This window comes from Bombus pascuorum, chromosome 1 (assembly GCF_905332965.1).
Source record: "Bombus pascuorum chromosome 1, iyBomPasc1.1, whole genome shotgun sequence".
NCBI lineage: Eukaryota > Metazoa > Arthropoda > Insecta > Hymenoptera > Apidae > Bombus > Bombus pascuorum.
Window position 1 is genome coordinate 7,586,380 of NC_083488.1, and position 22,033 is coordinate 7,608,412.

At 36.8% G+C, this 22,033-nt stretch overlaps 2 protein-coding genes across 11 annotated transcripts in view; one reads left to right on the forward strand and one right to left on the reverse strand.

Annotated features, from left to right (window-relative positions):
• The window catches only part of LOC132914018 (agrin-like), a 384,730-nt gene extending 378,634 nt beyond the window's left edge, over positions 1-6,096 (forward strand). For 9 of the 10 annotated variants that reach the window (XM_060973299.1, XM_060973381.1, XM_060973463.1 and 6 more), the window contains 7 exons: positions 48-652; positions 794-1,205; positions 1,277-1,530; positions 1,617-1,710; positions 1,921-2,028; positions 2,461-2,635; positions 2,825-6,096. In XM_060973299.1, coding sequence (XP_060829282.1) covers positions 48-652; positions 794-1,205; positions 1,277-1,530; positions 1,617-1,710; positions 1,921-2,028; positions 2,461-2,635; positions 2,825-3,082 — 1,906 coding nt within the window. In that variant the 3' untranslated portion in view covers positions 3,083-6,096. The remainder of the gene's footprint in view (positions 1-47; positions 653-793; positions 1,206-1,276; positions 1,531-1,616; positions 1,711-1,920; positions 2,029-2,460; positions 2,636-2,824) is intronic. The other variant, XM_060973134.1, reaches the window with a different exon arrangement.
• Positions 6,097-8,955: 2,859 nt separating this feature from the next.
• On the reverse strand, positions 8,956-15,760 carry LOC132916223 (puff II/9-2 protein-like). The gene is made up of 6 exons (XM_060976037.1): positions 15,235-15,760; positions 14,199-14,446; positions 12,824-12,931; positions 12,447-12,622; positions 9,861-10,138; positions 8,956-9,125 (listed from the first exon to the last, which is right to left on the reverse strand). The coding sequence occupies exons 2-6, from the start codon at positions 14,398-14,400 to the stop codon at positions 9,095-9,097; spliced, it is 795 nt and encodes a 264-aa protein (XP_060832020.1). The 5' UTR covers positions 14,401-14,446; positions 15,235-15,760; the 3' UTR covers positions 8,956-9,094.
• Positions 15,761-22,033: the final 6,273 nt, after the last annotated feature.

The window sequence follows — 22,033 nt, forward strand, 5'->3', positions numbered from 1 at the left end:
CATTTCATCGAGAAATTTAATAACGCGGAAGCTTGTTATCTGCGCAGGGTTTACGACAATATCGGTACCAACCATGGGTTCCTCGGTTGCATACGAAAATTGAAGATCAATCGAAACTTCGTCGACCTTCATGTGGGCCGCGATAAAGAGATCTTGGAAACTTATCGCGTCAAAGAGTGCGGAGAGAACGCGTGCGCCAATCTGCCTTGCCAAAACGGCGCAACATGTCAGCCCATCTTCGAGGAAGATCTCTGCAACGGTCGCGAGTGCAGAAGAATTCAGAAACGAGGGAAAGGTAGAAACAAGAATGGCATGAATATCGTGAGATGCAAGGGATCGCACTGCATCTCGATCGATCAACGCAGATCGAAGAAAAACGCGAAGAAACGTTGCGCGGCGCCCAAGTGCGATTACGATTACGACATCGATTACGAGACGAGCTTCGAACATGGCAATTACGCAGTGGAGAAATACGATCCACCTGATTATAGATGCATCTGTCCACCTCAGTTTACTGGTAGAAATTGCGAAGAGTCTTTAGATCCTTGTATAGGCGAACCCTGTCAGCATGGAGCCACCTGTGATATTCTTCCTCAAGGTGGTTACGTTTGCAAGTGTCCACCTGGCAGGACTGGAGAACACTGTGAAATCCGTGAGTAATAATTCGTTTGATATGTATTCATTGACAAGGTACATTGTATCGACTCGTTAAAGTTAATGACGTTTGTTTTTACGTTACTGAACAACTTATCGAATAATTTCTTGAATAAATTCGTCGTTTAATTAATTCTAGTCGACGCTGAGTTAACAGAGCTGTTGATACCCGAAATGTCCGGGGACGGTTTCTTGGAACTCCCATGCTTGGAAGGTGTAGCGAAAGCGTTCTCCATCGAACTATGGTTTCTCACGCATGCCAACGATGGTTTGCTACTTTACAATGGCCAGTTGAACAACGGACGTGGTGATTTCATTAGTCTGAACTTGGTCCAGGGCAAACTGGAGTTTAGATTCAATCTTGGAAGTGGTATCGCCAATATTACCTCTCCAGACCCTGTTACGCTCGACACGTGGCATTGTGTTCGAATCAGCAGATTAGGCAGAGAAGGAGTTCTTCAATTAGACGACGGAACTGTTGCCAGAGGATTGTCCGGAAGTCCGTTAACGGAACTGAATCTCGAAATGCCTCTTTACGTTGGTGGCGTTAAGTGAGTTTCTAAATATGTTTCGTTCGAACGAAGAACTTTAGATAGAAGATATATATTTCTTTAAATGGTAGACATTGGCGAGAAGTTCATCGACTCGCTGGAGCCTGGACTGGATTGGTAGGCGCGGTACAAAGACTGATGGTGAATGGAAAAACGTACCAAAATTTAGCTGTCAACGTTACTCAACATAACACGGAAATCTATGATGGTCTACCATGTCCTAACAACGAGAACCCTTGTCACAATGGTGGAGTATGTTTACCTCTGTTAAACAGTTATCTGTGCAAATGTGCGAACGGTTACAATGGTCTCCACTGCGAATTTTGTAAGTAATGTTCGTCACATCTTATTAAAAATGAAGTAAAATTTAGTAAACACAAAGAAATGTTTGTTTCTTTCTTAATTTGCTAGTCATGGGCTACGATGTATCCACGGAATTATCCGAAAGGCCAGTGCGTTTCAAGGGCGACAATTTCTTGCAATTTAAGCACCGAAATGGAAGAAGGTAAATCGAATCGATCAACGATCGAGCCAGTAAACGTTTTCTAAAAGTTCTATCGCATACTCCTAAGTCACTGCATCTACACCTCTTAAGGTACTAATCCGAATTAGGAGCACCAAGTTAGGTTGTTCAATAACGTTAGTAACGGTAGACTAATTAGATCCTTCTTCAATCAAAGTATCACTAACCTTTTGATTGTGTAACACCGACTAGTACTAACTCAACTAATACTACCCTCGGCGAGTACTTTGAGGAGTCCTACTCCGACTACGACTTGGAGGAGGATGTCGACTACGATTACGACAGTTACGATTACACGGAGTAAGTTTCTAGGAAGAATAGCTGTGGTGTACTCGTTTGAGGGAGAGACCTTTATTATCTGTGCCTATGTATCGCCGTGTCTGCTAACCTGTTTATTCGATAATAGAGAATGCTAATATCATGCCCTTCAAACCTAATCAGAGAATCTTCCATCGTTAATCATGATCAAAAACAATTTACTAAAAATTGCATAAAATAAAAGCAAAATGCTAATAATTGTTGATATATTTTAGATAATCTTATATTTTAAAAGAGCCTTAACTTTCAGAACCATACCATGAAACATAGGGTTACTAGGGTTGATATTATATGATTTTTATTTATTTTATAGCAATGCTTGCTTGTATGTATTATGTCTTTGTCCTATGGCACTGTAGCTCGATATTTAAGACTAAGCACAGCAAGCACGCACTAAAGAAAACGATATTGTAGACGCAAGGGTCAACAGTCGAATAAATTTGAGCTGAGACTGAGAACAACGCATCCGGATGGCTTGATTGCCTGGGTTGGAAGAGGCAAAATCGAACATCTTATTTTATCGTTACACGGCGGCCAAGTTCTTCTTACGTACAAGAGCAAGAGCGAGCAGATATCTTTGAGGAGCAGGGTTTGTATTAATTTTTTATTAATTATGTATCGTATTATGAAATTTATCGAGAATGCCTAACGTCATCGATCAATTAGAACTAAATTAAATAAATAATTACTAAACCAATTGATAATATTTCTAGTTTATTATCAATTATTAAATTAATTGAAGTATTACAAATCTTTTATCGATTGTTCTTATATGCAGGAACGGGTGGACGATGGTGTTTTCCACCATATCAGGGCATCGAGAAGACGAAGAACGTCGATGATACAGATCGACGATTTCACTCCAGTGAAAGTATCCACAGAGACCACCCTGTTAACGACAAACGGCAAGCTGTTCGTCGGTGGAAAACCCGGCCATCGAGGCATCAAAGGCTGCGTGTCAGACTTCGTAGTGGATAAACGACGTCTTCAGCTGAACAGGCGGAAGATCGAGTACTGTCACGACAACGATGTATGATAACGAATCCCGGAAACGACGATTGTCAACGTGATATCGCCTTTGGCCACGCTTGTCGACTTGACGACGCTTTTGTCTTCGACGAGTTAGCATCTGCCTAAAAACGGACAAAGACGAACGCGAAGGAAATCGTTGGTGGTGTTCGTTTCTGGGGGAAACGGAAGGAACGAGACACGAGGTCTGAACGATTCCAATGAAAACGAAGAAAAAGAAAGCGAGATGGCGGAAAGGAAGTGGGCTTGTAACCGACAAGGAGACACGTGATTCCTGCCAAAGCTGTACGAGAGAATACCATGAAAAGGGATCCGCCAATCGTACTACAACAATGATAAATGGCGGATCCAATAACAATAGCAAGCTAACTCGTATATTTATTTTTCGTTCGGGATAGTATAGGGAAACAGAGTCCCGTTTGTCGTTCGTTTGCCACAACGAATGATCGGACGGTAAAGAAGAGGTGAATAGAAGAAGCATCTCTCGTGTTAAATGCTGAACGTTCTCATCTAAGGACAATAATATATTTTTAAGGTGACGAGATTAAATATACATATGAATAAATATATGTATGTATAAAATTTAACGCGTATACGTATAAATTTGGAGCTATGGGAAAGAAATGCTTGTAAAGCATCGAGTTGAAGTTGAGTGGTAAGAACAATGGGATGGGGGGATTTCCGGGGTCAAAAATACAGAGACGGGCGTGAAAGGGATGAAACTCATCGATATTCGTTTAGACGTTACTCTGTAAGTTAAATATATCGAAGCACCTATAAATGTTTTACGATGCCAAGACTGATTAATGGGGGAAAGAGAGAACGAAAGAGAAAGAGTCGAGAGAGTTAAAATAAATGACAAAAAAAAAATAGTTAAAACAGAAAAAAAACAGAAAAAACAAAGCGATAAATCGGTGTTATGTTTGAGTGTTTCGGTAGAGAGATTTAAATGATCGTGCATTATCAGAATATAGAAGAATGTATTTTAAAGGACTTGTTGATTTACGCCAGTAGAGAAAAACGATAAAAAAGAAAAGAAGAAAAAGATGAACGAACAAAATACATACACACACATACACACACGCTCGTACACGTAACACAGGTAACATACATAAATAAGAATTATACGAACAGATACGCCGTACAACGTTGTTTCTAGGCAAGCAAAGCTTTTTACAAATGCGCAAAGGAATAGATATATATATTATATTACTATGATTATATTATATATATAAATATATATATTATACATATGACACTATATGCAGATTACATTCCATTTAATGGACACAGGTACCATGATGAATGTGTATCGTCGATCGGTCACGATCATCGATGTATCGTTACATTTTGACCCGGTACTAAAGAATGCATCGAGCTTGCCTCGAAGACACTCCATTTCCGTTCGACAATCTCCAACACACTTGCACGAGATAGTTTCGCAATCGATTCTAAAATGCTTACGAGCGTGACCACAGGTTTCTTCTTCATATACAGGGTTCACGGAAACGTACGGTCTACCGTGATCGATTATATTGTAAATGGGCTAGAATCGAGGAAAATAGAAGAATCGAAGACATGTATGCATTAAATAACCGAGAACGAAGTCGAATCGTTTCCATCGAATTGAGTTTCTTCGACGAATCGAAAGAAATTCGAAAAGAAGGTGTCTAGAATGTGGAAACGAAGATCCTGAATTTATATTCGAGATTTACAATTCTGATTGATTCTATAAAACATGGAAAACGATTCGGCGTCTGAAAATGATGCGAAAATAATAATAATATTATTAATTATATGGTAATGTATCGCTTGTGTGTAATCGAATGATCAACGAGAAGGAGTGTCTGAATGAAAGCTGACGTATGATTGAAGAAAGAAAAGTAGATACTGTGCCGGGATATACTACTTGTAAATATGATTAACATGTGCTGATCTACGAGTTGATTATCGTTTTACTATCGTGTACTAAAGCTCGCGTAAGAGTGCGCACCTGCATAAGTCGGACCTAAGAGAAAATCGTCAGAACGACCTAATTATAATCGTAATGATTCATCGAATAAGCCTTTTACGACGAAGTTTTTCTTCCTTTTTGTTTAAATTTCTTTTCTTCCGTCGCTCGTGGAAACGAAACAATGTCTGCGTCAACGTGTTCTTCCCCTGCTCGTCAATCCTGTTAACGATCGCGACAAAACGTCAAAGACAGCCTAAGTTCTAATCGTTAATGGCGACTGCCGATCTTCGGTCGCAGAAAGAGACGTTATCGAAGATTTTTCAACTCGCCTCGTCGAATATTTCCAGCGTCGCTCGATTTATCGAACGAACAGAAGTTTCATTTTTTAATAAGAAAACGAAACGAACTAATTAGTACGGCTGCCAGATCGCGATACTGGACGTCATTAATGAAAAAATATCGTAACTTTTAAGGTTGTTTTTTGTGCGCACCGATAAAATACGTAATTTATAGAATCTAAGCGCCAAACACAATACATATCCTTGACGTGCATGAGTTCATATACATATATTTGTAAAATCCACCACGTGGAGTCGATATTCTTATCGACATGTAAATAATGACCATACATTGTCTGGAAATGTTCGACGTTAACTATATTGTAAGTAACGTAATTCTATGAAGGAAACGAGCGTCGATCGACCAAACTATTGCGTAATTATCCAAAAGAAGCGCGTGAATATTTTCGTCACCGCTACTATGACGAATCTTCTAATGGTTTTTAAACGTATCTTTTCTATTATGTTCTTTCGTTCGAAAGATGCACACTTATACAATTTTTATAATGTAACGTTTCAAAGCAATCATATCTTTTTCATATCTGTCGATCTATAATGGTCGGTGTGCGAAGAAAATTCTGAAAGGAAAGCGTTCGTTCTCGAATAATTAAGCCTTGACTATATAAAAATTGTTCCTCGTTAGAGAATTCGGATTGATCGCGAGCAATATTGTCACATATCCTCCCTCTTGAAATGTGATCCTTTGTATTCTTCCAATGAATATCGCTGTTCAACATATCGAAACGAATTTGTGGCCAGTAATGCGTCTCCTGGAAGAACAAGAGAAAAGAAGAATGTTTTATTGTAACGAAAATAGAAAGAAGATCTGCTTCGATCGTCGACGTTGCTTTCGCGAATATACTGCGTTTTATATATATACATATATATCTATATAAAAAAAAGAGGAAGTTAGATTCGAAACGTATTATAATTATATTTCTATCGAATGTATTTGAATTTGTAATCGTTAAGAAAGAAATTCGTAGGTTTCGGTTATATATGTAAGTTAATTATTAAATTTCCACTGTAATAATTTTTTGCTACATCGAAGGGGTTGCTACTTTGTGAAAACATACATTGAAGAACAACAATGGAAGAGATAGGGAAATATTCTAAAATTTTTATGTTAGTATTGCGTATAAACTGTGTTCTCATTGTCGATCGCAATTGTTAAACCGCCATATCTCATTTTTTTTTTGCGGTATATTGTCATTGGATCGTCAATGTGTCCGACATTTACGTGCGTGTTATCGTAAAAAGTACGGTGTATAATGCGTAATCGACGGAACGGTACAAAATAAAACAACAAGGATGTCATCCGACTTACTTTACGAAATCGTTCGACGAAAAAGAAGTTTCACGATGCTGGTATGATTCAAAGAACGGGAGCGTATACAAGGAGCGAGGAAAAATTTCAATCCATGCCTGAGAATTACTGCCAACCTAGATAGAGATCACAGGATCGATGTTTTTGCCTCTAAAGCTTCCCCGTCCCTAAGAAAATTATCGACTCGTGAGTCACAAAATTTTATAAAACGAGAGAAATCGATTGTCCCTATGAAACACGTAAGAGAGACACAAAATGATTTGTCGAGATTTCCAATTGTGCGTGCAACATCGTTCAGTGTCGTTTATTTCTCACGGAGACTAACATCTATCGCGGCAGGGCGATCGTCTGAATTAGTTTTTTTACTTTGATACCGTCTTTACTGCGACCATTCGCCGTTTGCTGACCTAAAGTATTTGTGAGCTACACTGTATAACAAAAAGTACGCGTTGTAAAGTGACTGTATATACAAAAATAAATTATGCGATTATCTTGAGCGTCGTGTTTTTCTACCCTCTACACATTTTGTTTTATTGGTAAATTTATATTTTTTCATATTTAATACATAAGAATCTTCACTTCAGTTATTAATTTATTACAAAAATTCCATCGAATAATTTTTTATTAATCAAGAATATTTTAGCAGACACTAATCAAGCTAATACTTGCAGTCAAACGAAATTATCCAGGGGATTAAACTATCGCTACAGAATACATCGGCGGCTAATGATATTCAGTCGTCAGACTCTGTGATTCTCCTATTCCATTTAAACTCCTTCTACACCTGGATCCTCTACTCCAAAGTTGCCAAGATATTGTAGATGACATTAACTTGCAGTAGCACGATCGCACAATTTTGGGGATGTAGCTGGTGTGATCAATTTCAAGTTTATTAGATTCTCCGTGCGAGAATGTCTATTCTGTAGACACACGTACATGGCAACGTCAATCTCCAGATCGTAGAACTCGATGTTAACGATATCAAACTTGTAGGACACGACAGCAGCAACCATAGATCCGTCAAGTCTATATCGACCAGGATCCGTCAGAACGGATGCTTAAAGCTTTGGTATTACTCGATACAATAAAGCATTGAATCATTAGTAAATTATAGATATTTACGAAGATTCATTTTTTACGTTCATAAGTCATAACTTATCACGTCAACTCATCATCTATATAATTTAAAATAACTCTTCGCGTCAAGATATCAGAACGATTATCGATTAAACTAAAAATTATTTTTACTTGCTATGGCTACGTGATCTTTTATCATATGTTAGTGAATGTACTATCTGAATTATTATTCAAATTAATTACTATACTAAATTCTAATACATTTTCCCTTGCTATCTGTCTAAGACTTTTGTTACACCTGTAAATTTCCAGCCACTTTTATATTTGTATTAATGAGTACTTGAGATACCTTTGTTGGAAGTTCTGAAATGAAAACCACTTTGCTGGGTTCTAGCATTTCTATTGTACTAAGGAAATTGAAAACCCTTCTTAAAATTGGTAATAATTACCCTCCATAAAATTCACAGTTTGTATACCTGTGCACTTGTTTGTGTACTGTTGAACGGTTGGATGCCTCTTATTCAGGTAATTTCGCTGACCTGACTAACCACGTTCGACCAATATACCCATAATTATGTATGTTAGACGTTTACATTTCAAACAAGGCTAAGAATGTTAGTAATATTAATGCTACAATAATAGAACAGTATTAACATATCTATCAATATATTGATTAAGTTGGACAATTCAATGTCATTTATAATTAAACTCAACACGCATCATGATCATTGTTTTTATTTTAAAAGTTACATTTGTTACAATTTTCTACACTTAATTAACTTATTATACAATTTTAAAGATGCATCACTGGTACGCAACAGTGTAGTCGATTCACTTATAAATATAAATATCAATAAAACTGTAAACTTGAGCATTCATTTAACCAATCCAAATTGTCTTGATATGAAAATTTGTCGATTCTACATACGATTTTATATACGTCTGAACATTGAGTATAATCACAGGAATTGTAGTATTCTTTCAACTGTTTCATCTTAATGTCCGTTTCACTGGCAGAATTCAAGTAGGCAATTTCTTTCAGTTTTTCCCACTTTAACTTTTCATTTCTGTATTGTCTTGCAGTGTTCTTTAAACAAGAATCAGACTGGCAAATATTCAACCAAGAACGCGAGACTTGCGCAGCATGCAAAAGCGACTGAGGATCGAGCTTTCGCAGTATTAATCGCGACATCTCTGGAGGAAGCTCGGAAATGAAGTCGACCTTTGGCTTCGAGAGCTTGAAGGTATGTAAAAGCGAGTTCAAAATCTCCATATTATCAAGCTCGACGGATGAATCGGTAAAATGATGGAACTTGCACTGCTTCAGCGATGTATGTCGCTACTAATCGTATTTCTGTAACAAAATAGTTCTGTAATCTATAATTGTTATATTTATGCTAAAAGATAAACTTTGCCATATCGTACTACTTAACATACTCACTACGTAATTTTTTTTTGTAATATATATTGCAAAAATGACTGTTTATTTCTATCTATCTACAAAATATTCATTTCGTGATAATTCAATATTTGAATTTTGCGTTTTATTTTTTTACCTTTGATACTCTACCACTATAAATATGATATAAAAAATATCAATCAAATTATACGGATAAGATCATATTATCACCACGGCTAAGTATACTAACAATTTTCTAGCTCATATCATAGAAAAGGAGGACAAGTTGAAAAATTTTCGTAATTACATAAGAGAAATTAACTTATTAATTGAAACAACTGAAAATTGAAATTATTATACAAATTGATCGTTTATTGATATATGAAATTACTATACAAATTGATTGATATATCCTCTTCTGTTGAAAAATCAACTACGAAACAACCGATGAATTTATTCAAATTTTCACTCCGTAAAAATAGTACACGTTGGGAATATACTATCGCTATATGTATGTACTCACGATCTATTTATTGGACTGTAACATAAGTTTGGTTGAACTCAATATTTTTCCTTATTCGATCGATCTTATTCATGTTACAAGCCAATAGATAAATACAGTGAATAGAAAATGGAATCTGACGATTTTCGCAAGTATGTCATTTGTTAGAATCGTTTGTCGTAACTTACCTTTGATATTGTCGTAATCGACACAGTGTTTTCGACAGCCGATCGTTTTGCCGTGACAGTATCTCGATCTTTTCGCGATTCGAGATCAGCTGCTGGGTCATGTCCAGCACAGGATCATCTTCAGGCTTCAAAATGGTCCCTTCTTGAATCGTTTTATCCGTATCACTGTCACTGACGTCTTTGGTTCTCTCATTATCTTTCTTAATTGGGACAATCAAACGTAAAGATGCGATTTCTTGCTGAAGTTTCTCGGCCGTTTCCTTGTATTCTTCCTTCAGCTGAAGAAAATAATGAATGACAACTCACAACGTACAACTCACGGCGAACTCACAACAATCGGCAACCAATAACTCGTAACGACTCGTGATCGACTCTCAACGAAGTCCAACTAACGACTAACTCATTTTTTCCACCAAAACGTCTTTTATACCAACCTTAGTACTCCTACCACACTCACATGTTTCACATCTATTCATGACCAAATTGATCACATGAAGGGATGACAGTTACCTATTGTCCTAAACCACCGGCATATTGCTGGGTCATATGACCCATTGGGACATCCTTTCCCGCTCATTAGCACTTTTACCTTTCCCAGCCAATCGGATTAACAAAAATTTGTACTTCATGGGATAGATTTGTGATACATTACTATTTCATTACAAGAGTTATTTTAAAGGATATTTTATGGCACAATTTTATGATTCAGTTTACTATTCTATTATGGAGACTAATGTTTAAGGTTTGTGCTGTGACCATTTCCAAAGCTGACTGGTAAATTCGTTAATGCGAAATTGGAACTGAAATGTCTGATTCGTTAAATAACTTTGAATAACTTCGTCGCAAACTTTATAGGCAGTGAATTGACGGAAAGTGGCGAAAATAGAATCGAGCTTTTATCGACGATGCAATAAACTTTCGACCATCGAAAGCCACAGAGTAAATAAGGAAGCAGGTAGTTTACTTAAAAAAAATTTGCAGCATTGTTGTAAGTCGGTTCGTATCCTTCTTACGATAATCTTTGAAAACATTTCTTTTCAACTGCAGTATTATAGTGAACATCAGTAAATAAACAAAATTAACATTTTTACGAATAGCACCTTTTACCTTTTATATATTTTTAGAACATTTTAATGACTGCATAGAATACAGTTATCATTAGATTTTTATACTAGCGGATTTTTATGCAAATACATTTTCTTCATATTGCATGCGTATTTTACGTAAACGACATAAATGAATATGTTACATATTTTTTACCGATATGAGTTTCATTTGCAACAATTTATGATTCGTGATACTCATATTATAACCGCCGTACGATCAATTTATATCAAATATAACCATGCAGAACAATTTGAATTCGTAATATGTATTTTAAGAAATGTGCACAATAACGAAAATCAAATAAAATTGAATTTTATGCTACGCAATTGACGCAAAAATATTGGTTACGACGTAATATCGAAAGTTTCCAAAATTCTAGATACGAGATAAGTACGAGAATAGATACATCCATAGAATGACCAGAAAATGACCTGGCACGATACTGGAACTAATTTAAGTATGTACATTTCGGTTTTGTGACCTAAAGGGATCCTTTCCAGTTTATAAACTATTTGTTTCAGACAGCCGATACGTATAATTTATGGCAAAATATATTAAGAACTATTATTATTTATTTTACCGTAGATTATGATAATTAGCTATTGATACACACGAGCACGATTCATATTTCGTAAATATAAATATTTTCTACATATAACCTGAATATTTAAAATATAAAAATCCGCATTCTAGTTATTATGATATTAATTTAAAAAAAAAAATGATATTCGCAGCAAGCCATAATACGACAAAATTGACGCTTAGCCATAGTTGATCGTAAATTTCCCTGAACTCGTATAAATTGATTTAACCGAACAGCAGATTAATTCACGAGAATTTGGTCCTGTATATAGGCTATGTAGCGACCGTATAGTAAGCCGACATCGGCTTAAACAGCAAGCAATTTCTATCGTCTGTTGTATCATTAACGCATCATACATAACAAAGCAGTTAACAGCCTTAATTAATAACCGAACAGCTGGTGCAAATAGGTGAAACGGAACTTTGGTGACCCTCGGTACAAATTAAGTGGTATATAACCCCATAAAGGCGTAGCCTATTGAATCTGATAAAATTTCTCGAACAATGTCCATTGCTTATGGTAATCCTACCCATACAACGTACCTCAATACCTTTACTTTAGTAAAGTGACTTACTAAGTGATTTAGTAAATTATCGTAATTATTATAATCACATAATATACCATAAAGTATTCAAGACGTCCAGAAATAAAACCCAGAGATTTATTTTATCTACTACATATTCCTTGCAGACATCCTTGACATTCCTTGCATATTCTGCAGATTTTTGCAATTTCTAATGGTAACCAATCGATCTAGAATTTCATATTCCGTCATAATTTCAAACTACGATATCTCACGTGTCTAGATGGCCATCGATGAACGCCATCTCCTCGCTTCGATTTACTCTCTACAGGATGAGAAATCGCAATCGCATGTATCGTATGGTCCAACTCACCGATTCGTTCTCCTTTCTCGATTCGTCTAGAAGTACTCGGGAACCTCGTTCTGTCTCGAGATACGCATCACGGGTGTCGACGATTTCCTTTCGGAGTCCGATCACGGTTTTCTCCAGCTCCAATTTGCTCTCGGCCAGCGTAACCGTCTGACTTTGCAAAATGTTATATTCGCCGGCTGCAATGAACGTTCGAAAATAAGACTATTCCTCGTCGTGGTATCCGTGGATTCGTTCGCTTCCGTTCGTCGTACGATGCTGCCTGTCAAATTTCGTTGGAAAATCTCGTTCCTCCGACGAAACGAGAAACGAACTCCTCCTCACGTTCCGATACACAACACGGCACTTCCTTCTGTGCGTCCACGCTTTTTTATACTTACCCAGCATCGACATCTGTCTGCGAATATCCTCCAGGGTTTCTTTCAACGTCTCGTTTTGTCCCTTCAAAGCTGCGGTACGCCGTATTTCCCTTTCGCGCTCTTCTTTCGCTGTAAATCAATGTTCGAGTAAATAGGTCGCCTCGCTGGGTTTAATGCTAATTAGTATTGTATAGAGTAGGTCATTAGTCGCAATCAGTTGTTCGATAGGTAAGATAGGGGCAGTTTGTGTTTATCAAAATATTCTCCAGTTCTCATAATATCCGTTATTATTTCTTCGAAATGAAAGCTGCAATAATAAATAGCAGATGACTTCGGTATTAAAGAACCTCGATAATGAAGCTTAACTTCTTATTACATTACAACGCAATTATATTATCTGGTTTCTAAAAATAATAAAACTGCCTACAATTAGAGAGAAGAAAAAGGTAATCCTCGGTGTAAATTTTCTTTTATCACAATCTAACAAAACTGTTGAAGTGATCGCCACTTCTAAGAAAACTCTACATCTGATCTTTGGTTTTTTCAAGCGCTAAGGTCATCGATAGCGCATGGACAAAGCAATGCGTCGATGACAGATAATATTCACAATATATATACTTACAATACCTTACAATTTACCCACGCGTTTCTTTAATTCCACATACACCAAATAACCTTAACAAAAACATATCTGGTGTTCCTTTGACTTCAAATAATGAAATTCTTCTCTTCGCGTATTCCATTCTAACGTTCTTCGTTTATCATTTTTTTCTACGACGCTACCAACAGATTCCCCAATTTTTGCTTCCGTGGAAATAAAATTTATTTTATTTATTCCTACCATGATTATGGATTAATTACTACACCGTCCATTCATGATATTTTTCTTCTCTTTGGATCCTTAAGCGTCTCATAACGTTTTCTATTCCGTACTCTCGCTTTACAAACGAGCAACAGATCTCGCGTTCCTATCGTCTGCTATTCACCGGACATTCATAAATCGTTCTCGATCGATTACTGAACCGTATCCGCCTGGCTGCGGTGGTACGGCAGAAAAATTCCTCGATCGAATTTCCCGTGGGGTAATCGACCACGATCACTCCCATACGTATTACATACATTCCGAGCAAATCAATGCCGCCTATCGATTTGCTTCGCTGGAAGCTGCGATACCCGACAACCGTAGCACATCGACCAAGTCTCAGAGCTATTTAGAATTTAATCGATAAAACGACTTCCGATACATCGTGCTCGATTTCCACTCGAAACCTATTAAGAGGAAAGAACAAGACGATTTTATAGAAACGAGGAAGAAGAGGAAAAGAAGAGTCGAGAAAAGCCATCGTCTGGAGGTTGATGACGATCAGTAAACGGAGTATCTAGCTAGGAAACCTACCAGTTTCTAGTTGAGCCTTCAACTCCGAGTTTTCAGCCTGCAATGCGTCCGTTCGCTTTTCTTGCATCGTCAAACTGGTCCGTAGCTCTCGAATCGTCTGGTCGTGATCTCGTCTGGCGGCCTGTATTCTCAAATTGCTCTTCTTCACCACAGTCAGCGCCGTTTCGACGTCTGTTTCTATTCCCTTCGTCAGCCTGCTCATCACGGCCCATTGAGTCTTCTCGTAAATGTCGTTCCTGCATTTGTCTCTGGAACAATCGCGATCCGTGTCAACGAGCACAGGTAGCACGTATGTTTACCCGAACTCGCTGTTTTATTAGTTTATTCGCGAAAGGATGCATCTTGCGCCGGAGCTTTATAGCACCCTGGGAGACGTTGTAACTTGTAACTAGATTATCTATCGCGAGAGAGAAAATTTCTGGATGTTCTTTATCTCTTGGGATGAGTGGATTCTACGAGAATTTGCTTTTCTTTCATTTTATAATAGAAGTGAAAATGGTTGCTGTTAACGCGAGAGTAAACTCTTGTTTCAGGCTATCCGTTGCAGTTTGTACTTTTCTTCCAAGAGATACAGTGATATTAAGTACATACATAATACAAAATGATGTGAAACGTATAACGTGCATATTTTACTGAGATTACTTTTTTTAAATCGTTTTCAGCTACCGGAGAGTACATTTAGCTTTTAACATTTATTTTAAGTTCATAAAGAGCGAAATAAAGGAATATCTACTAGCATTATATGTTAATATAATATTACCTATATAATAAAATTTTCGAACTTTTCGGAAAGCCTGGTACGTAAATTATGAGCTAAAATGTGCTAAAACGGAATTAAAGTATAGTTTACATTTACGAGAAATAATTTATCTCCATTTTCAAATTAATTATACATTTTAACGAAAAATTCTACTATTTCTAAACACTCGAAGCATTCTAAAAGTCCCAATTAATTTAACATATATTTCGCACATAAGATGTCTCCCTCCTAGTTTACGTTTATACTTGCACGTTGTATGTGACGAATCACACTCACCTTTCAATAGTGGCGACAGAAATTAATTTGTTCTCTATGAATACACGTTCGATCGCATTTATCGCCTGAAGAATAGCCGTTCCAGCCAGCGTACAACTCTCACAATAATTCACGCTGCTGCTTGCTTGAGAACTCTGGGATACTTTGCTCGTGAAGGAATCGCGCGCTTCATCCTTGCTATTTTTCACCTGTTGACATGCTGCTATTTTTCGGCAACTTCCTCCGATGGAATGGTAAGGAAATTTTTACGATCTCTATCGTATACGCGATTTGAGATACGTGCGCGTCTCTTCCTTCCACTCTCATTCTCCCCTTTTTTCGTTACATTTCTCTTTCTCATTGCTACTTTCACCCTTTATGTTTTAATTTCGTCTTTCTTTTTCGTTTTACCTTTCTACTCTTTGTCCCAATATTTCACATTCCTTTATTGTATTCACATACGTGTAACAATTAAAAAGCTAGAAGTGCTTTCACGTTTGGTGTTAAAAGATATGAAAGGTACCTGATTCTTGTAACTCAACGTTTCTCGAAATTAATTAATTAACTCAATAGATCCTTTGTAAACACTCGACTCGTGAGCGTGTACATTTGTAAAGCGTCGAATAGGAAAAACGTTTGGAAAGAAATTTTTGAGATAAGAAATAGTCGTTTACTATCTAAAATGTAGTCGTTTTATAATTAACCTAACTTTGCACTTAAAGTCTATCGCGGACTCAAGATACTTTCATCGGGTTAATTTTTTTCGTTAATAGATTCACTTTGTGTTTAAAATATTCGAATCTTTCTTTAATACGCGAATCCCTTTTCTCCATTTCCGTATTCTCGATCGTTCCAAAGAACGAACCTTTTGTACGGCAGAGAGTTTATTAAGGATAAAGCGCCTAATTGCCTATGAACATTTGTTGGAATATAATATTCCGTCTAAAAGCGATTCGAAAGCGAATAACTTTTTCTATCCTCGATCGAGAGAATAGTAACAAATTTGAATATTTCGCCAGGAAAAGTGGAAAACATTGTTACTCTGAAATTTGATTCGTTCAATGGAACTGTCCTTTGTTTTTCACGAAGACTCTGTGTTTTAGCATTTATTCGACTAACCATATGACGAGATATCGAGTCAGGTATTGTCTTCAACCGATTCCAGACAAGTCGCAATAGACTGGCTAACGAAATTTGATTCGATCGACTGACGCAGGTCACTTCCCTGAAAAAGTTTTCCACGAACGGAAATTTGTCCATGAATTCCACGATCAAGCGTAGAACAAAATGGATTCTGGAACGAAGGTTTCTCTTTAGCTGATAATAATTTAACGATTCAAATATTGGAATAATTGTGGATAAATGATATGGTGAAAATGATTACGTTTAAAAGTCATTTCATGTTTCACTCGATATCTTCGGCTCGTTAAAACACGTTACGTAAAATATGCTATCTTAAACGCAACGAAACGATTTCGTCGATACAAAAAAGAAAAAAAAAAAAAAAAGGAAGGAAGTATTCAGAGAACGTAAATCACCCTAACTTCGGAATAGCCTTGGACGTTAAAACACGAGTAATGAGTTGTTCAATTGGAAATGGCTTCGCGAGGCAACCGAGTGCACCGAACGTTTCGTTGCATTTCGCCCGAAAAGCAGTTCGTTTCTTTTGACTGTACCACGATTACGAAACATTTGCACGCCTAATTGAATCGTGTGAATCAGTACCGATAAAACTTTCGCGAAATTCGCCTTTCATTGGGTAACGCCTTCGCGTAAAGACAGGAAAGGGGAAAGATTTTTTTAATCGTCGCGTATCGTCATTTTGTTCGTGCGGTGGACGAATTTATGCAAATACACAACAAAGTACGGCCGAAGAAGGAAATAGAATGGGAAAAAAGTGTAAAACAACCTGTCGTAAGCTAACTCCAGAAGAAGAATATAGAATTCCCCTGCGGTTCCGTCGTGCTCCTTCACAATTTCCATGGCATTTATGTCCTTCGCGGTTTTCGTCGGGAATTTCCATGACAGATGTTCGATATCGCCAAGCCAGGAATATATCTCGTTCGAGACATGTACACACTCCCTGATATCCGCGATGATTGACGTTACTAGAAGCTTGTTCAGTTTCGGCATGATTTCGAAACGTTGCGCAACAATAGCTCGCAAAGGTTAAGATCGTGGATCATCGTGAATACTGTTCAAAGTCACAGCGCCGTGACCGGTTCGATTGATAAATATCTCGTGGGATAGGTAGAGATTTATTGATCGCTCTGTCTCCTTCGTACGTATTAACGTCACAACGTCCTTGTTATTACGTGCAAGGAAAATTGAAATATCCTATTGAACTTTAATTGGAACTCTGTTAAAGAATAATTTTTATTAATGTAAATGTACTATGTTCTTTCGTACGTATTTCAACAACAGTTTCCATTACACATTTATTAATCAAGATTTTCGTTCTTTTCCAGAATACGAACCATTATTATTCAATGTGAAATCACGAATAATTAGAAGATCGGTGATAATTTAAATCGAAGTGCTTCTTCACATATGTTAAATTTACACGCTTTCGATATGTACACATTTGCTTGTCCGTATCTTTATTTTCGTTCAATTGCGATTTAATGAATTGCTGATAGTAAAGCAGGTTGCACGATCTATACGTTATGCAAGAAGTTAGTGACCCATAATTGTAGATTCGTGTAGGAACGATATACAAAGGAATATTCGGGAGAACATTCACCGTGACTCTTGCTTCAAATGTAAAATATTCAAAATTGCCTTTGTTATTACGCTTTCTATTTTCTTGTTATTCTTATTATTATGCGCATGAAATTTCAACACATTTGCTCTATCTCATTAAAATATATTTCCCGGAGAGAAACGACAATATGACGTTCTTCCAATTTGATCGAAACTGTTAACATCAAGTTTGCTATTATATGTATCGTTGTTATTTCTCGTCTTAGAAATCCACGAGATAAAATAGCGAAAAGCTTTTATCCTACGGAAATCGAAGAGTTGAAACGGTAGACGATTATATGTATCTACATATCAGAAGCAGAAATTTTCGATATAAGTTGAGAGTATGAGGCACTATATCTTATTTCTTTAGTATTTTTATTCTCTTCTCTTGTATCATTCACAAATTTTCCAGCGAAGAATTAATTAATATCCTCTTCACAGGTAGATATTCCCTTTAATTACGTTCTAAATTAACTTTACGCCAGACATATTTAAATATCCGCGTACAACAACAATGGAATTAACTTTTACTTACTGTAAAGATAGATTTTACTTTCCTATTTCTTTCATGGTGCTATATTTATTTAAACGATTAGTCTTTCGGTAGCATACCGAATAGAAATCCTCCTAATCTTCTTCAATGTAATTTATTCGTCGAAAGGAAGTGGAATTCAATACGTTCCTTCCTTCCGTCTTATCGAAATTGTAAATCAGCCGGCATCCGTAACTTCATTCGGAAACGTGTAAGTATAATTGTTCCTTCGAGGCGAACTTGTGCCAAGCGATTTAATCGGGAAAACTTTGCAGGTGGATAATCTGCGGAGTTCTTACAGTCGTTTCTGGCTCTTTGATGAAGTCGCAAGCACGTTAATCTATCCGCGATTTTCCAGATAAAATCTTTACCAGACCAGACACAGACCATCGAAATTGAAACAGAGTATCGACTTACATCATTATCGATACTCATGCGAGTATTAGATCGCCAGCTAATGAGACTGTCGAGCAAATTGGAACGATTCTGCTCTACAAAACTTTGATAGAATTCATGAAAATTTCAATAACCAGCAGTTATGAAGAACGCGATTTTATTCATGAAAAAGAGAAGGTAAAGTCGGTAACAATTATTGAGAAATATTAACGTTTGACGTTATAAAATTACTTGTTACTATAATTTTTGTCTACAAGCTTTCAGTTCCTAAATTGATTCTAGCCTTATGGATCTTATGCGTTATGATAATTTTGTATCCAATTCGATATCCCGTTCGACAAAGAGTTGGATAAATAACTGAAAAATATTATGAAATACAAATACTACATTTCACGTGTCGTCTCTTAAAATATAAATTCTGTAGAAATCAGTGGATTTACCGTGCTTTCTATGCGCCACGCTTCGAAAATGCGATCTCCGGTAACAAATGCTAAAACCACCGAATGCCATGTCATCCCGCATCCATGCACGATCCGTCATTTCACGGTTTTCTAGCCACGGCTGTCGCGAATTTATCATCGGCAGCCACCTCCGGCGTTCGTGCGGCGGAAACTTCGAAACGAGTAGTTTACGGAGTTTACGAAACCATTCGTGGCAGCCGGTCCAAGCGACGACGCCGCGTACATCCTTGTACTGTGTTGCTAATCTACAGCAAATTTAGTCCAGTATTATTGGTATTATTTGACGTCGTCGCTTAGCATCGTAACGTTAGCGAGGGAAACTCTTCGTGGTTGCACACAGACCTAATTAGGATAAACACTTTCTAGCAGACGTCATATTCGAAGTGGTTTAAGTTCGGTCCTCGACATCGTTACAACGCGTACTTACACCATCAACCACGCTGTCTTTCTCAAGTGGCGGAACATGTTTCGCTAACTAACAAATTGACAAACCCTGCGGCACGATTCACGCTAACTAAGACACTCGCCTGGTAAATGCTGTGCAGTTAGTTAGCCTGATACTGCTGGAAGCCTCTATAGTTTTCGGTGGATGAAGCAAACGGGCCACGAATAGGCTGCAGCTGCTGGAAACTTGGGTAAAATAGGGCGAGATAACTGTGAATTGGTGTACGATTCGAATTCGTCAGTATAGCTGTTTGTTGTTGTGTTATTTCGTTATTTATAACGATACAGAACGTGTAAATTTGCAATTTAATCCCTTGCGAAAATAAATAAATAAAATCTGACAAAAGATAATAATTTTCAAATTAAACGAACGTGCAATCTGATTATCATGATCATGGAGAAGTGTGTTTCGATGTTACCATGGGGGAAATCTCAAATACGTAAATAATATTCGATAATTCTATATAAAAACACGATTTCCAATAATGATTCGTTGTAACAAATGTATAACAATTATCCGGCGTTAAGCAATGTTTATAGGGAAACAGCGTAGAATTATATATATAACTATTATTGTATTTTAGGTGATTTACAATGTTAATTACAATTTTTCATCGGCTAGTATGATATACGGTAAAATATAATTGCATTTTCAACTTCTGTCAATTACTGCAAATTCTATTTAAATAATTCAAATAACTAAGGAATAATAATAAAATATAATCGAAAATTAAAACGAATATTTCTGATATTTTCTTTGAAGTTTCGAATTAGCTACGCCCATTTAATTTGTAATTTTCCGAGGATCATAGAATCTCTGCTCGATCAACAGCTTCGTACTAAAGTTGTGGGAAAGCAGAGAACCTTAATTAAAGCTCGACGTCAGATGGTAGAAATGCCCCATGCATAGAGGGTTTCGAATAGGTTTACTGTTATTCCTTACTTCCTTCATTCCGTTAATTTAAAACATATCTATTTTATCACGTTCGTTACGTTATACGGTTAAGCCCCACAGCGAGCGGTTATAAAACCATAAATCAATCCAACTTTGACTCCCTAAAGCCCTTACAAATTAGTCGTCCAATAAACCAAGCATCTATCCTCAACCCATTTCCACCATTGCTCTTCCTTTCTTGGATTCCTTCTAATTCTGCTGACTCTTGAGGTTCGCCAAAGTATTGGAATAATCAAAATTTCGTTATGAATATATTATAAGAATTATACGAAACCTCCTGAAATTTCGTTGGCACTGTAATCAAACACGACGAAGAAGTTAGAAGACATTTATTGCAAACATACACTTAATGAAAAATTAATCTACAGAATAAATAGTAGCTTTGAACATATAATTAGTTCGAAGAATGATCTTACTACATAGCGTGGCTTATTAATATAATAAATAATTTACTGTTTAAATTTAGGTTGTCGAAAAGTGTCTTTCTTTTACAGACACGTCTTTTACAACGACGCATCTTTATACAAACATGAAACCTAATCTGTCGAACGTTGTAATCATTATTTTGATAGAACAAAATGGATCATACGTAATTCGATAAAATAATATAAAATGAAAAATGTGTATACATCATTTCCTTATAAAACGAAAGAAACTTTTCGGACGACCTAATACTTCGAGGATCTCTCCAAGGCAAATGCTTTCAATAAATACATTCTACCTTCTACTATATACATTATCAGATTCATTTCATATTTCATCAATGTAATCACAATAGCCCCGTTACAGCGCCAATGAAATTTCAAAGTATAAGTTGTAATTCGAGTATAAGTTACCACATAAAATCCCAGTGGATGGAAAGACCAATATACTCACAAAGCGGCCACTATTCCTCAAATATGTTTCTTATTAAGTTAATTCCTCGTTAATAACTTCTTGATTTATTCAGCTATGTTATCCAAGAAGAATGTTCACCTTTCGATTTAAACTTACATAGTGTTAGACCACACACAAGGTGGTGAAACTTCGAGAGATCGGTAGCTATGTACGTGCTGCGCCTAGCGTTGCCTAAAGTACATTAGTGGAAAACCACGGGAGATGTACGAGTGCGCGCAGAATATTGGGGGTCGAGTGAATTATGCACCGTTTGGAAACGGAGGCTGCAAGTAACGCCGGTTCATAATGGGACCGCGCCCGATATAATTTACTGGTATTTAGGTTCTCCTATACTACGTTTGCTCGTTAAGTTAATCATGCTCTTCGCTGTTGCACTTCATTACGCTGGAC

What these genes read in the sequence shown, in the direction of transcription:
- LOC132916223 (XM_060976037.1), bottom strand. Translation starts at nt 14,400, where the DNA reads ATGAGCAGGCTGACGAAGGGAATAGAAACAGACGTCGAAACGGCGCTG. An exon ending in CAGACAGATGTCGATGCTGG is followed by an intron (nt 12,623 to 12,823) that starts GTAAGTATAAAA and finishes CGTTCATTGCAG; the next exon opens with CCGGCGAATATAACATTTTG. An exon ending in CGATTACGACAATATCAAAG is followed by an intron (nt 9,126 to 9,860) that starts GTAAGTTACGAC and finishes ATTTTGTTACAG; the next exon opens with AAATACGATTAGTAGCGACA.